This window comes from Xiphophorus hellerii, chromosome 7 (assembly GCF_003331165.1).
Source record: "Xiphophorus hellerii strain 12219 chromosome 7, Xiphophorus_hellerii-4.1, whole genome shotgun sequence".
Taxonomy (NCBI): domain Eukaryota; kingdom Metazoa; phylum Chordata; class Actinopteri; order Cyprinodontiformes; family Poeciliidae; genus Xiphophorus; species Xiphophorus hellerii.
The window spans coordinates 1,775,284-1,788,524 of NC_045678.1; the positions used below are offsets into that span (position 1 = coordinate 1,775,284).

The window sequence follows — 13,241 nt, forward strand, 5'->3', positions numbered from 1 at the left end:
TGCGTACCAGCTGCTGACATTTTGCAGATCTGTGTTTACAATATCTGGGTTTTGCTCTGATCCCAAGCCAGAGGGGACTAGAAAAGAAAATCCTAAAAAGGAAATAAAGCAGCGCTCCAGTGGAGAGAGTTGGGATGGATTTTGTTATTAGCTGAAAATCTCAGGCTAGTTCATGTTGGAAAAATGACAAGAACAACACCCCCCTCACATCCCTCCCAGTACAGCTAAGATGTTTCATGTGCAGATGGGAACATGCTGTGTGCAGACAGGAAGCTCGCTGCTGCTGCAGATGGAAGCAGCTGAATAATAGATGAGCTTTAAGTCAACAAGCTAATAATGCTCATCTGTGCTGCCTTCTTCTGATCTGGTCTGTAAAACCCTTCTAGGATTTATTGCAAAGTTCCAACTGGTCAGGCTTACAGTAGCTGAGGTCCAGCATGGCTCCTGATGAACACAAAGATCCAGACATCTCCGTGTCCTCACATGACCTCCCTGCAATCTGCACTGTGGGCTTCTGCAATCCTGCATAAAATAAAAAAAATAAAAACCAGACTATGACGCTGTGATATTGTTTCATCACTCAGAGCTATGAGCATGCACGTATGGAGAAAATGTCACTATATTTGGTGATCTTATTCAAGATAAGATAAGATAAGATAAGATTTATTTGTCATTGTCATCAACAGATTACAACGAGATTGAGATTTGCTCGACTCGAGTTAAGATGCAGGTTATGTGTATATACATAATATACAAAGATGAAGAAATAAATAGTACAAAATGAGAAATAAATAGACATCAGAAGATGGTTGCAGCGCCTGGAGGTGTCGCAACAGAATTTACATTTTTAACAAAGTGGTGTCAAGAGCAGAAGTTCTTATGCCTTTGAATTTAGTGCCATGATTGCCATCGGGTAAAAACTGTTTTTTAGGCGATTTGTCCTGGTTTTTATTGCTCTGTATCTCTTGCCTGATGGCAGCAGCTGGAAGAGACCATAGCCAGGGTGTGAAGAGTCATTTAAAATGTCCGAAACTTTCTTGTGGAGCCTGGAAGTGTAAATCTGTTCCATAGTGGGGAGGGGGCAGCCTATGGTTCTCTCTTCTGCCCTAACAAATCTCTGGAGCGCCTTCTTGTCTGCGGATGTGCTACTGCCGTACCAGACACACAGACTGTACGTGAGCACACTCTCTATGGAGCAGTGATAGAAGGCCTGCAGCAGGTCTGAGGGGAGACGGTTCTTCTTGAGTATTCTCAGAAAGTACAGTCTCTGCTGTGCCTTCTTCAACAGCTCCTTGGTGTTGGTGCTCCAGGTTAGTTTGTCCTCCAACTCCATGCCCAGAAACCTGAACACTGGGACCCTCTCCACACAGGTCCCACTGATGGTGAGAGGCTGGATGTCCGTTTTGTTCTTCCTGAAGTCGATCACCAGCTCCTTTGTTTTGGAGGTGTTGAGGAGCAGGTTATTGACTTTGCACCACTCTGACAGCCGCTTCACCTCATCCCTGTACTCCAGCTCCCCCTTCCCGCCTGAGATGAGACCAACAACAGTCGTGTTATCTGCAAACTTTATGATCTTGTTGCTGAGGTGGTTGGAGACACAGTCATGAGTGTAAAGGGTGTAGAGAAGTGGGCTGAGCACGCAACCCTGTGGCGATCCGGTGTTCAGGCTCAGAGCAGTGGAGGTGTGGGGGCCCAGTCTGACCCTCTGGGAGCGACCTGTTAGGAAGTCCAGGATCCAACTGCAGGTGGCTGATCGGAGCCCAAGGTTTGCTAGCTTGGACACCAGACGTTGGGGAAGTATGGTATTAAATGCTGAGCTGAAGTCCACAAAGAGCATTCTGACGTAGCTCCCCTGCTTCTCTAAGTGGGTCAGGGCAGCATGAAGTGCTGTGGATACAACGTCCTCTGTGGACCTCTTTGCTTTGTAGGCAAATTGGAGAGGGTCCAGCTCAGCAGGCAGGCCAGCGAGGATGTGACTCCGCACCAGTCTCTCGAAGCACTTCATGATGATCAGTGTGAGTGCCACTGGACGGTAGTCGTTCAGGGTGTTGATGTTGGTTCTTTTCGGCAGGGGGACAATGGTAGAGGACTTTAGGCAGGGAGGGACAGTGGCTTGAGACAGGGACTGGTTAAAAATCTTTGTGAAGATTCCAGCCAGTTGGTCTGCACAGTCTTTAAGCACCCGTCCTGACACACTGTCAGGTCCCGCAGCCTTCCTTGGGTTCACCTTCCTCATCACCTGCCTCACCTCACACTCCTCTACTGTGAGAGCAGAGCTGCTGTGGACAGGCAGCTGTGATGGAGCTGTGGTAGGTGTCGCCTCAAATCGGGCAAAGAAGATATTCATCTCCTCTGCCAGGGAAGTGGTTCCCTCCGTGCATGGCTGGTTGCTGGATCTGTAGTTTGTAATGTGCTGAACACCCTGCCACACCTGCCTGGTGTTGTTGCTCCTGAGCTGCTTCTCTATTCTCCCTCTGTATGATGCCTTAGCTTGGCAGATGCCTCTTCTCAGGTTGGCGCTGGCAGAACTGTAGAGTGCTTTGTCCCCAGACCTGAAAGCAGCGTTCCTGGCTTTCAAGAGGCCCCGGACCTCCTTAGTCATCCAGGGTTTCCTATTCGGATAGATCCTCATTAGTCTGTTCCTGGTGACATTGTCCGTGCAGAACCTGATGTAGTCCAAGACTGCTGAGGTGTAGTTCTCCAGGTCCTGATGTGCAAAAACCTCCCAGTCAGTTCTCTGGAAGCAGTCCTGTAGTTGGTGAGAGGCATCCTCTGGCCAGATGGTGACAGTCCGGGTTGTACTGGGGACACGTTTCCGCAGGGGGGTGTAAGCAGGGATCAGTAGCAGGGACACGTGATCAGACTGGCCAAGGTGTGCTAAAGGTTTAGCCCTGTATGCCTGTCTGATGTTTGTGTACAGCTTGTCCAGAGTTTTATCACCCCTGGTTGTGCACTTTACGTGTTGATGGAATTTGGGGAGGACTGATTTCAGATCAGCATGATTAAAGTCCCCAGAGACGATGTGAACAGCCTCGGGGTACTTGTTCTGGTTGTTGCTGATAGTATCATGCAGGAGTCCCACGGCCGAGCAAGCGTTAGCATCCGGTGGTATGTAAACCGCAGTGAGTAGAATGGCGTTCAAGTGAGTTGGAGTCTCTCTGCACTAACTGAGTTCAGCAACATTTAAATGAGAGATTATGGATCATTTAGAGGAAGCTAACATTGTTATGAATACTTATGTAAATTATAGCCAGAGAATTAGCTTTGTATTCTCAAAGATAAAACTATAACATAATACAATCTACTGAAAACTGGTGGGAATTGTTTTGCTCTTCCAAAAAATAAATAATAACAAAAAGCAGGTGGGAGATGCCACAGAAGTGGACTAAACCCTCTCTTTCATTAAGACATGTCTGATAATGTTTCTGTTCAAGTAAATTGCCCGAACTCTATTTACAATTCATATTTTTATTTTTTAAATACAGATTTTAAAGACCACTAAAGAACATTTAAACAGATGCTTCACATACAGTACATATATGAATATATAGCTTCTTTCATTTACAGTTACATAATCTTGCTGCAGTCAGGTTTCTGAGACAGAATAAATCAATCTGATTACCACAGATCAAGTCATTAACTAGCAAAGTAGTTGAGGAGAGAGATCTGATGTTCAATACACTACATGTAATTGTTTTGTTTTCTGTTCAGAAAGAGCCATGTTTATCTTTTAGAGCTCTTCATGACATGTTCTTCAAAAGAGAGCAAATCAAAGAAGGTGGCTTTGGTTGAATGGATTAAAGACCAAAACCTCTTTCTATCAGTGAGAGCATTGAAGAAGGAACCTGGTTGGGTTTTCCAGCAGGACAAAGATCCCAAACAAACCGCTCAGGCAACGAAGAAGTGGCTCTGTAAGAAGCATTTCAAAGTCCTGGAGTGGTTTGGCCAGTCTCCAGATCTAAACCCCGTAGAAAATCTGTGGAGGGAGTTGAAAGTCTGTGTTGCCCAGCAAAAGCCCTAAAACAACACTGCTAGAGGAGATCTGCATGGAGGAATGGCCCAACATACCAGTAACAGTGTGTGTCAACCTTGTGAAGACTTACAGGATACCTTTGACCTCTGTTATTACCAAGAAAGAATATATAGTGAAGTATTGAGATGAGCTGTTGTTATCCCAGTGGATGGGTCGCTGAGTGGATAAAATCTGTTTGAAACGCGGATGGTTGGTGGTGACACATTTCCTGGGTTCTGGAACTTGTTTCCTATATACCAAAACCCAGTTGGGCTGACATCCTGACCGCACAGGTTCTACTGTAGGACTGCTAAGTGGGGAATCTGTTCTGGTGGGCCCCACACCGGCTAAGGAGCCCAGGCCATCTGATGGTTTTTCAACAGCGCAGAGACGGGCTAATAACAATAACAAATAAGACTAATAACAAGATAGTACAGAGTATTTTATAGAAATCTTCATATATTTTTGCAGTCTGTAGCATCACTTCTTGGTCGGAGACACCATGACGATCTGGTTCCTCCAGTTAGATGCTGTTATTAAAGGCTTGATGAGTGCTTTGTTAGGCTGGGCCTCAGAGTTCTCTGGTAATGGAAAAATATTTGTCTTCTGCTGTGTTTGTGGCTGGAGAAAAACAAATATAACAAAAAATAAGAGCCTCAAACACTGTAGGAGACTGCACTGGATCATACACTCACCCTCTGCTTTACTAAATCAGGACTAGGTGTTTGTGTTTTACTCACATTGGCCACAAGAGGGTGGAAAGTAAGAATTTCAATGTCATGTCAAAACATTTGAACTCTGAATAGAATTCAAACGTTTTCTCCCAGGTGGATTGAAATATGTGTATGCTTCATAAAGAGAGAACATTTCTACTGATCAGTTTTTCAGTTTTCTGTCCAGAGCAGTCAGCTTGTTTCATCCAGTCACTATGGTCTATAATAATTCTCATTTCTAATTACCAAAAAAGGTGACTTGCTAATGAGTCATAACAGGATGGAGCAGGAGACGGAGAGACAGATCAGGACTTTATCTTCAGCAAAGAGCTCCATTTAGTTTAGGCAATGTTCAATGCTGTAAAATACTGTAACACAGTGTTTCCCAACCCTGGTCCTCAAAGCACACCGACCTGCATGTTTTAGATGGTCCCCTGCTTCAACACACCCCATTCAGATAACTGCAATTCAGCAAAACACTGTTAATCAGCCATCATTTGAAATCATGTGTGCCGAAGCAGGAGAAAGCCTGGAGGACCAGGGCTGAAAAACTCTGTAGCTTGTTGTAACATGCTGTACTTTAAGTCTAGACTAAAAACCCACCTGTTTGGAGTTATTTTGTGAAACATAATGAATTAAGCATTTAATGATGACACTTGACTAAATGTAATGTTTCAGTTGTTGATTCTATGTTGCATGACTTTGTGTTTTTGTGTTTTTATCATGTAAAGCACTTTGAAATGCCTTGCTGCTGAAATGTGCTATACAAGTCAAATTTGATTGATTGATTGATTGATTGATTAACATGCTGTAACTTGATGTAGCATAGTGTAACATGATGTAAAATGCTGTCGCTCTGTCTTCATGGCCCCGCAGGTACTGGGTTGGATCCGTAACGGTGAGTCCATGTTGAATGCCAGCATGGTGAACGCCAGCTCTCTGTCTGAAGCCGAACAGCTGCAAAGGGAGCATGAACAGTTCCAGATGGCTATAGAGGTACACACACACGCGCACACACACAGATCCTAATTACAGTTGCTCAAAGCGGGTCCATTCTCTTTGGGCAGTAATTATTTCAATGTGTATTGGACTGAATAGTAGCAGATGAGGCACACACATCTCTGGTTGCTCTGTTTGTGGGGAACCTTCCTGATCACAATAGATTCTTTATTCTCTTCTTCTTTCATTTCCTAACTGAACATCTGATCTGAACCTTAACCAATAACTAGCTCACACTCTCAGAGGGAATGTCGCCTCTTAGTGCAGGATCAGTCGTCCTGTCCCCTTTGCAGTAGATATAGGAAAACAACCATACACACACACTTTGTGATTTATGTTTGAACCAGGCTTGCCTCAATAATTATTTTATTCTGCATTGATCTTGAGGAATAACAGATGCTCAGTCTCTCTCACACACATATACACACGCCCACATACCCCCACACGCACATGCACACATGGACCATTCATATCCAAACCATTATGTGTTGAAGAACCAAGATGTGTGTCTGTAAGCAGTCAGAGAGATAACAGTCCTTTGGTCTTTCACACAAACACACATACGGATGCAATATATTTCTATGATTGTAACAATGTTTGTTCTTCAGTTTTTTACACTTCAGTGATTCAGATCAACAAACATTGATGTGAAATATTCTAACTTCACACAAAGATAACTTGCGTAAAACAAGATGCACTTTTCAAATTTTGATTATCCAAACTAACCATAGCTCTGCAGGAAGTAAGAAATTGCCCTTCCTTTACAGAAATCACAAATGAGCTGAGATTAACCACAATGTTTAGAAAGCTATGTTCAATTTCCATAGCCACACCAAAGCTAAATTACTGCCAGACCTTAAGAGTCAAGAAATTATCTAAATAAAACTTTTCTGACAACATGAAGTAGATGAAGGAAAAGAGCTCAAAAGACAACACATCTGAAAAAATTCAAAAACAGATTAGAAGCAGTCAGATCATCCTTTTACTCAATGTTCTACGCATGTTTACAGTGGACTCCACAGCCACCCAAACAGCTAAAACCCACGAATACTTGAGAGCCTTTTAAAAACACTTACAGCTGCCTGTTTTAATAGTTCAAACAACATATACTTGAATACTCATAATGGAAGCTGTCTTGGCACTAACTTCTATGGTCATCTTTATCTCTGTTCCTGGGGCTTTAGCCAATCAGCCCAAAGGAAAAGGAATGGCTGCTAAGCTGGTTTGCTAACAGCCAATAGAGTGTCAGCTAGCTGGTATTTCAACTTCCCAGCTCTTTTCAGATATTTTAGCAAAACATCTACGAATATGCAAGTTTTCCACAAAAATCTTTGAGATACTTACCACAGTAAAAGTAGGCAGACTAGGGGGTTGAATACAACCCACTGATGTAACTCCCCCTGACCCCATGACCAATCACTAGTGGATGTAATAAACCTGCAACTAACAGCAGAGGCATGGCTTCATCCTCCAGTATCTGTTATCTGAAAGAAATCTGTTGATCAGCTGAATCTGATGACATTAATAACAGGCTGAGGATAGTGTGAAACTACTTTGTTGATGTTTAAAGCCCTGAATCCATGTGGACAGTGCAGGAGAATAATAACACAGAGCTCAGCCCTGGGCACATCCCCTATGTCTCAGTTGGAAGCCATTCTTCTGAAGGTCACAGCTGTGACTGACTATTATTAAGATTTATGTGATGATCTGAAACATTTTTGTTGACAAATTCTTTTTTAAAGTCCTATATTTGTGTTTATCATCAGAGCCATTGAAGCTGTGCATTCTCCATCAAAATGATGTAATACAACCGGCTAATTACTTAGTACATTAATGCAAACTCACCATGGGGACACAGGCCCTGAACCGAAACAGTAACATCCCACATATTCTCCAGTAATTAAAAGTTTATAAAATGAAACAAAGCAAACAGTTTTTCATGTTATTTGGGATATTCTTAAACTCACCACCATCTGTATGAAAACATGGATTTAGTTTTTAGTCCTGGAGAATCCTTCAACAGCAATGGAAAATATTTAGAGGTTTTATTCTCAGTCCATGATGTTTGATGTAAACCATAATTATTATGTGATTAAAATGCTTATGATGTGTATGAAGGTGCATTGCAACCTCACTGAGAGCAGATCTTCTCTCCTCCAGTCTCTCTTTCACGCCACCTCCCTCCAAAAGACTCATCAGAGTGCGCTGCAGGTGCAGCAGAAGGCTGAGGTTGGTCCATTATTAGGAAAAGTGTGAGGAAGTGAGAGGAAGTGGTGCCATCTTTAATACATGATGCATAATTTTAAGTGATGAGTTCCAAAGGTTTTTTTCCTTCCATCCCAGATGATGCTGCAGGCAGGTCACTATGATCCTGAGGCGATCCGAAGCTGTGCCGAGAAGGTGGCTGTCCACTGGCAGCAGCTGATGCTGAAGATGGAGGACCGCCTGAAGCTGGTCAATGCCTCTGTGGCCTTCTACAAAACATCAGAGCAGGTGAGCTGCAGACCTTCACACAGTCACACAGCGTGTGTGTTCTTTCAGTGCCGTTTCAAACTGCTGCTCTGGATCCCCGCAGGTGTGCAGTGTGCTGGAGAGCCTTGAGCAGGAGTACCGGCGGGACGAAGACTGGTGTGGCAGCCATGAAAAACTTGGGAGTTCAGTAGAGAGTGAGCACCTGCTGCCCCTGATCAGCAAACACCTGGAGCAGAAGGAAGCCTTCCTGAAGGTGAAGAACACATCAGGCTGCTCAGCTCCCGCAGCTTCTAGAGATACAGTTGATACCAAATATTTACATACACAGAATAAAAATACACACACATTTTTCTCTGACTCTCTGGAGTTAAATCAGACCAAAGTTCCCTTGTTAGTTAGAATGACAAAAAAAATTCTATTTGCTAAATTCCAAAAAATGTAGGGAGATTTTATTGTAACTTTCTTCAAATTCATGTGGTCAGTATCAGAGATAACAGTCTTTTAAACTATATGACTTGGGTCAAACCATTTGGAATTCCTTCCACAAACTTCTGACATGTTAAATGACACATCTGATTTTATTGGACTATAGGTGTATTTTAAGACCACATCTGAAACACACTGCTTTTTTGTTTGACACATTTTGAAGGTCAGAAAATATTAGCCAAGATATCAGGAAGAGAATCGTGCAGTTGCAAAGTTTGGTTTACCAATGCTAGAAGGTGCCATATTCATCTGTTAACACAATCATACACAAATATACTGTAGACATGATGGTAACGTCCAATCATCACACCGCTCAGGAAGGAGACGGGTTCTGTATGCCAGAGATGAAGATCTTTTGGTCCACAAAATGCAGATGGACCTGACAACAAAAGCCAAAAATGTTGTGAGGATTGTGAGGATGCTGACTGAAGCTGGTATCATCCATGAACATCAAAAAAGCCAGACTGCAGTTTGATCTTTGTCACTGTGTGCATCTGCATACAGGGACAAAGATCTTAATAAAGCTCAAAGATCTTTATTTTTGGACACATGTCCTGTGGTCTGATGAAACTATAGTGTAACAATTTGGCCATAATTACCGACTCTACATTTGGAAAAAAAAACGGTGATGGTTGTGCCATCCAAACTGTCATGTACGGTAGTGGCAGCATCATGTTATCGGGCTGTTTTGATGCAGATGGAATCATAAAGCACATGGGACCATGAGGAAAGAACATGATGTGGAAATATTGAAGCAACATCTAAAGACATAAGCCAGAAAGTTAAAGCTTGGGCACAGATTGACAATAATGCTAAGTTTACAGCCAGAGTGGTTACAAAGTGGCTTAAGGCCAACAAAGTCAATGTTTTGTTGTGGCCATCACACAGCCCCAATCTCAGCCCTATGGAGAAATTGTGGGTAGATTTGAAAAGGCGTGTGTGAGAGAGGCGGCGTACAAACTGACCCAGTTCCACCAGTTCTGTCAGGGGGAATGGACCAGAACTCCAGCAAACTACTGTGAGAAGGTTTGTGGAAGGAAACGCAAAAGGTCTGACACTAGTCAAACATTAGTCAAACATTTTAAAAGACAATTATCACTGATACTGACCAAGTAGATGTAAACTACTGAATTCTAGGAATGTCACAAAAAAATGTAAGAAAAAAAATGTTTTCTGGAATTTAGCAAATATAAACAATTTTGGTTATTCTTACTAAGCTAAAACAAGAAACATTTGATCTCATTTAACTTTCGACAGTGAGAATAAAATGTGTTTGTATCTTTTTATTTAGTGGATGTAAATTCCTGGTTTCAAGTGTGTATCCCTGAGTTCCTCCTGCAGAGGTTCTGGTCCAGAACGAATCCTGTGGATATTTACTGGTGTGTTTCAGGCGTGCACGCTGGCTCGGAGGAATGCTGAGGTCTTCCTCAAATACATCCACAGAAACAATGTGAGCACACCGGGAGCTGCAGGCCATGCTAGAGGACCTGAGCAGCAGGTCAAAGGTGAGCTCTGCTGTGGTGCCACAGGGCCCTCTGCTGGTGGAGCGGCAGAAGACACCTCTCTCCTTTCAAGTAAGACTTGAAGTGTTGAGATTTGTCATGGCCAGTGTGTTTTTTTGTGCAGCCATTCTCAATGAGCTGCTGCAGAGGGAAAACCGGGTTCTGCACTTCTGGACGTTGAAGAAACGAAGGCTGGACCAGTGTCAGCAGTACCTGGTGTTTGAACGGAGCGCTAAACAGGTCAGAACTTCTGCATTTGGGTTCTTTGTTAGGAAAAAAAGAGAAAGTTCTGAGGTGAGCATATTTACTCAGTTAGGAAAATACCCCATGCTGCGGAAGAATTCTGGGTTCCCCCACTGCTCACAGTTTGTATCTCCTGGGCTTATAGGAAAACTGTTAGTTTTTCAAAAACATATTTAAGGTCTGAGCTTGCAGAAAGAGAGAGATGTTTGATCATTGCTCTCTGGGGACCATTTCTTTCTCATGCTCTCTTCACTTTAATATTTCTAGAATTAAGCTCTGTGGACTGAGACAGCTATGAAAGAAGGTCTGATGAATCATTTCTGAGTTGGTTTGTTATGTTTAGAAAAACTGTCCTGCTGAAACACCCAATGATGACAAATAGCATTCTGCTAGTAAATGTTTAAAAACTCGTGATGCCAGTTCACTCTGTTCAGACTCCTGGGATCTATGGAAGAGAAACTGGCTCACAGTATGACAGATCCTCCACTGTGCCTAACAGTGGGTCTGAGGAGCCTTCCTTCATGTCATAATTTGTTTCGCCTGCCAAAAAGCTGAATCTGACCAACACACACAGTCACAGTTAAAATCCACATTTAAATTTGGGCTGGTAGGACAGAGAAACGTTATGTTACGACACAGGAACACATGGTCGCCACTGAGACAAAGTGACACTGTTTGCTGTTGTTCATTAACGGAGTTTTAAATCAACAGCCAGTGATTAAAAAATTGTGCTTCCGTGTCAGGTCATATTTATACCCCAGGGAGAAAAAAAAGGTTTAAATGAGTTCTCCCTGGAATAATAGGAGAAATAAAAGGAGTGAATGATAAATTCTGCAGTTACATTCATTTAAAATGTATTATTTGAGGCACCAATAGTTATGCCACTTGGGATTTTATTAAAAGTAAATTATACGGATTCACCAATAAATCGGCCAGATTTCCTTAATTTTTGGAGATGGGTGATCTTACATGTGAAGCTGATCTTATCTACCTCAACAAAGGTGTAAAAATCAGCCACTGTGCTCTGTTGCTGTGCTGAGAGGTTTGACTGACCGACCCGCCACCAGGTCATCGCTGCACTGTAAAAAAGCCGATTTAGTTCAGGCTTCATGCTGTGCTTGTCTGTTTGCTCCCAGGCTCTGGACTGGATCCAGGAGACAGGAGATGTTTACCTCGCTACACACACATCACCTGGGGACAGCAGTGAGGAAACCCAGCAGCTGCTCAACAACTACCATCACTTCAAACTTTCTGCTAAGGTAAACAGTGTACTTCACAGAAAGGAAAAATACAAGAAGACTTCCCTTTCACAAAACATTCAAAACATGTGAGCTGATTCTGGTTCTGAGTTCATGACATATAATTTGAGACATTTCTGGTCCCAAATAAACATATAAGATGCTGTAAAGCTTGTAATCCCACTCTGTAAACCTCCAAATAAAAGGTTCAAGTCCAGGTTGGGCATCAACTGCTTCACAGCAGCAATGCGACTGGTGCCAAACTTGGACTCAATGTGCACGTTTAGTTACACTCACCAGAATGTTTGTGAGTGTAACTGAGTGTGTCTCTTCAACCCTCAGCAAACCAAGGAAAAGGTGAAACTTCTGATCCAGCTGGCGGACAACCTGGTGGAGAAAGGCCACGCCCACGTGTCGGAGCTGAAGCGCTGGGTCAGCACGGTGGACCGCAGGTACCGAGACTTCTCCCTTCGCATGGCCAAATACCAGGAGAGCCTGGAGAGGAGCCTGGGCATCAGCTCTGAGGTGAGTGATCAGACAGCTGCTCATGTTTCACAGAGAAGGATTGAAAATGGCTTCAGGTACTGAGAAAATGTTTCCATGTGCAGGACAACAAGGACCTGGAGCTGGACATCATGCCTGCGAGTTTGACCAACGACCCTGAGGTCAAACTCCGCGATCCAAACCACGAGGTAGATGAGGAGAAGAGAAAGTCTGCCAGGAAGAAAGAGTGAGTTCAGTTCTCTACTTTTAATCATCTGTTCATTCACAGATAAACAGATGATTCCTCCTGAGTTGGCCTTTTAGCGATCCACTTCCTGTCTTACCATGAACTGATTCAGTCCCAGCACCTTGAAAAGTTTTCATTGCCTTTAACATTTTTCACATTCTGCCACATCAAAGCTACAAATTTCACTCTATTTTGGAGATTGAAATAAAAGATAAATGATACATGTTTTAAAAGTAGTTTACAAATAAATAAAAGAAATAACTGAAGAAGTGCTCTCTTCTTTTTTAAAGCTCTCTGTTCTCTCGTCCTCATACTGAGGGGGCTCCTCATGGTCTCTCCTTCTTATCACTTCTTAGTTGATGTGTTGACAAGTATTTGGATTTAAATGTGGTAAAAACTAGGAAAATTATAATTCAGAATGTCAGAACAAAACCAAGCAAAATTCCAGCTCATACATGGTGAGGACGTAGAACTAGTCGACCAATTTGACAGTTTAGGAACAGCGATTAACAAAATGTAGATAAAAACACAGAATCAGTTGTTAGAGTTAACAGAGGATTTGACTTCATCCTTCTTTATACACAATCCAAACAATCCTTCTGTGTTGTTTTGATCTATTACATAAAGTCACAATACAATACATGGAAAACTGGTTGCAAAGTGAAAGAATGTAAAAACGTTCAGGGATGTGAATACTTTTGCGAGGGACTGTATTAAAGCATGTGCACTCTGATGCTGCATCTGTTGTTGGCGGGATGTTGATCTCATGTCTGCCTCAGGTTCATCATGGCGGAGCTGCTGCAGACGGAGAAGGCCTACGTCAGGGATCTCCAGGAGTGTCTAGAA

At 42.9% G+C, this 13,241-nt stretch overlaps 1 protein-coding gene across 3 annotated transcripts in view; it reads left to right on the forward strand.

Annotated features, from left to right (window-relative positions):
* The window catches only part of kalrna (kalirin RhoGEF kinase a), a 152,300-nt gene that overhangs the window by 67,493 nt on the left and 71,566 nt on the right, over nucleotides 1–13,241 (forward strand). For all 3 annotated transcript variants that reach the window (XM_032566779.1, XM_032566780.1, XM_032566781.1), the window contains exons 20-29: nucleotides 5,602–5,721; nucleotides 7,885–7,953; nucleotides 8,068–8,217; nucleotides 8,300–8,449; nucleotides 10,073–10,187; nucleotides 10,309–10,424; nucleotides 11,564–11,686; nucleotides 12,008–12,190; nucleotides 12,274–12,395; nucleotides 13,175–13,241. In XM_032566779.1, the coding sequence (XP_032422670.1) occupies nucleotides 5,602–5,721; nucleotides 7,885–7,953; nucleotides 8,068–8,217; nucleotides 8,300–8,449; nucleotides 10,073–10,187; nucleotides 10,309–10,424; nucleotides 11,564–11,686; nucleotides 12,008–12,190; nucleotides 12,274–12,395; nucleotides 13,175–13,241 (1,215 nt within the window). The remainder of the gene's footprint in view (nucleotides 1–5,601; nucleotides 5,722–7,884; nucleotides 7,954–8,067; nucleotides 8,218–8,299; nucleotides 8,450–10,072; nucleotides 10,188–10,308; nucleotides 10,425–11,563; nucleotides 11,687–12,007; nucleotides 12,191–12,273; nucleotides 12,396–13,174) is intronic.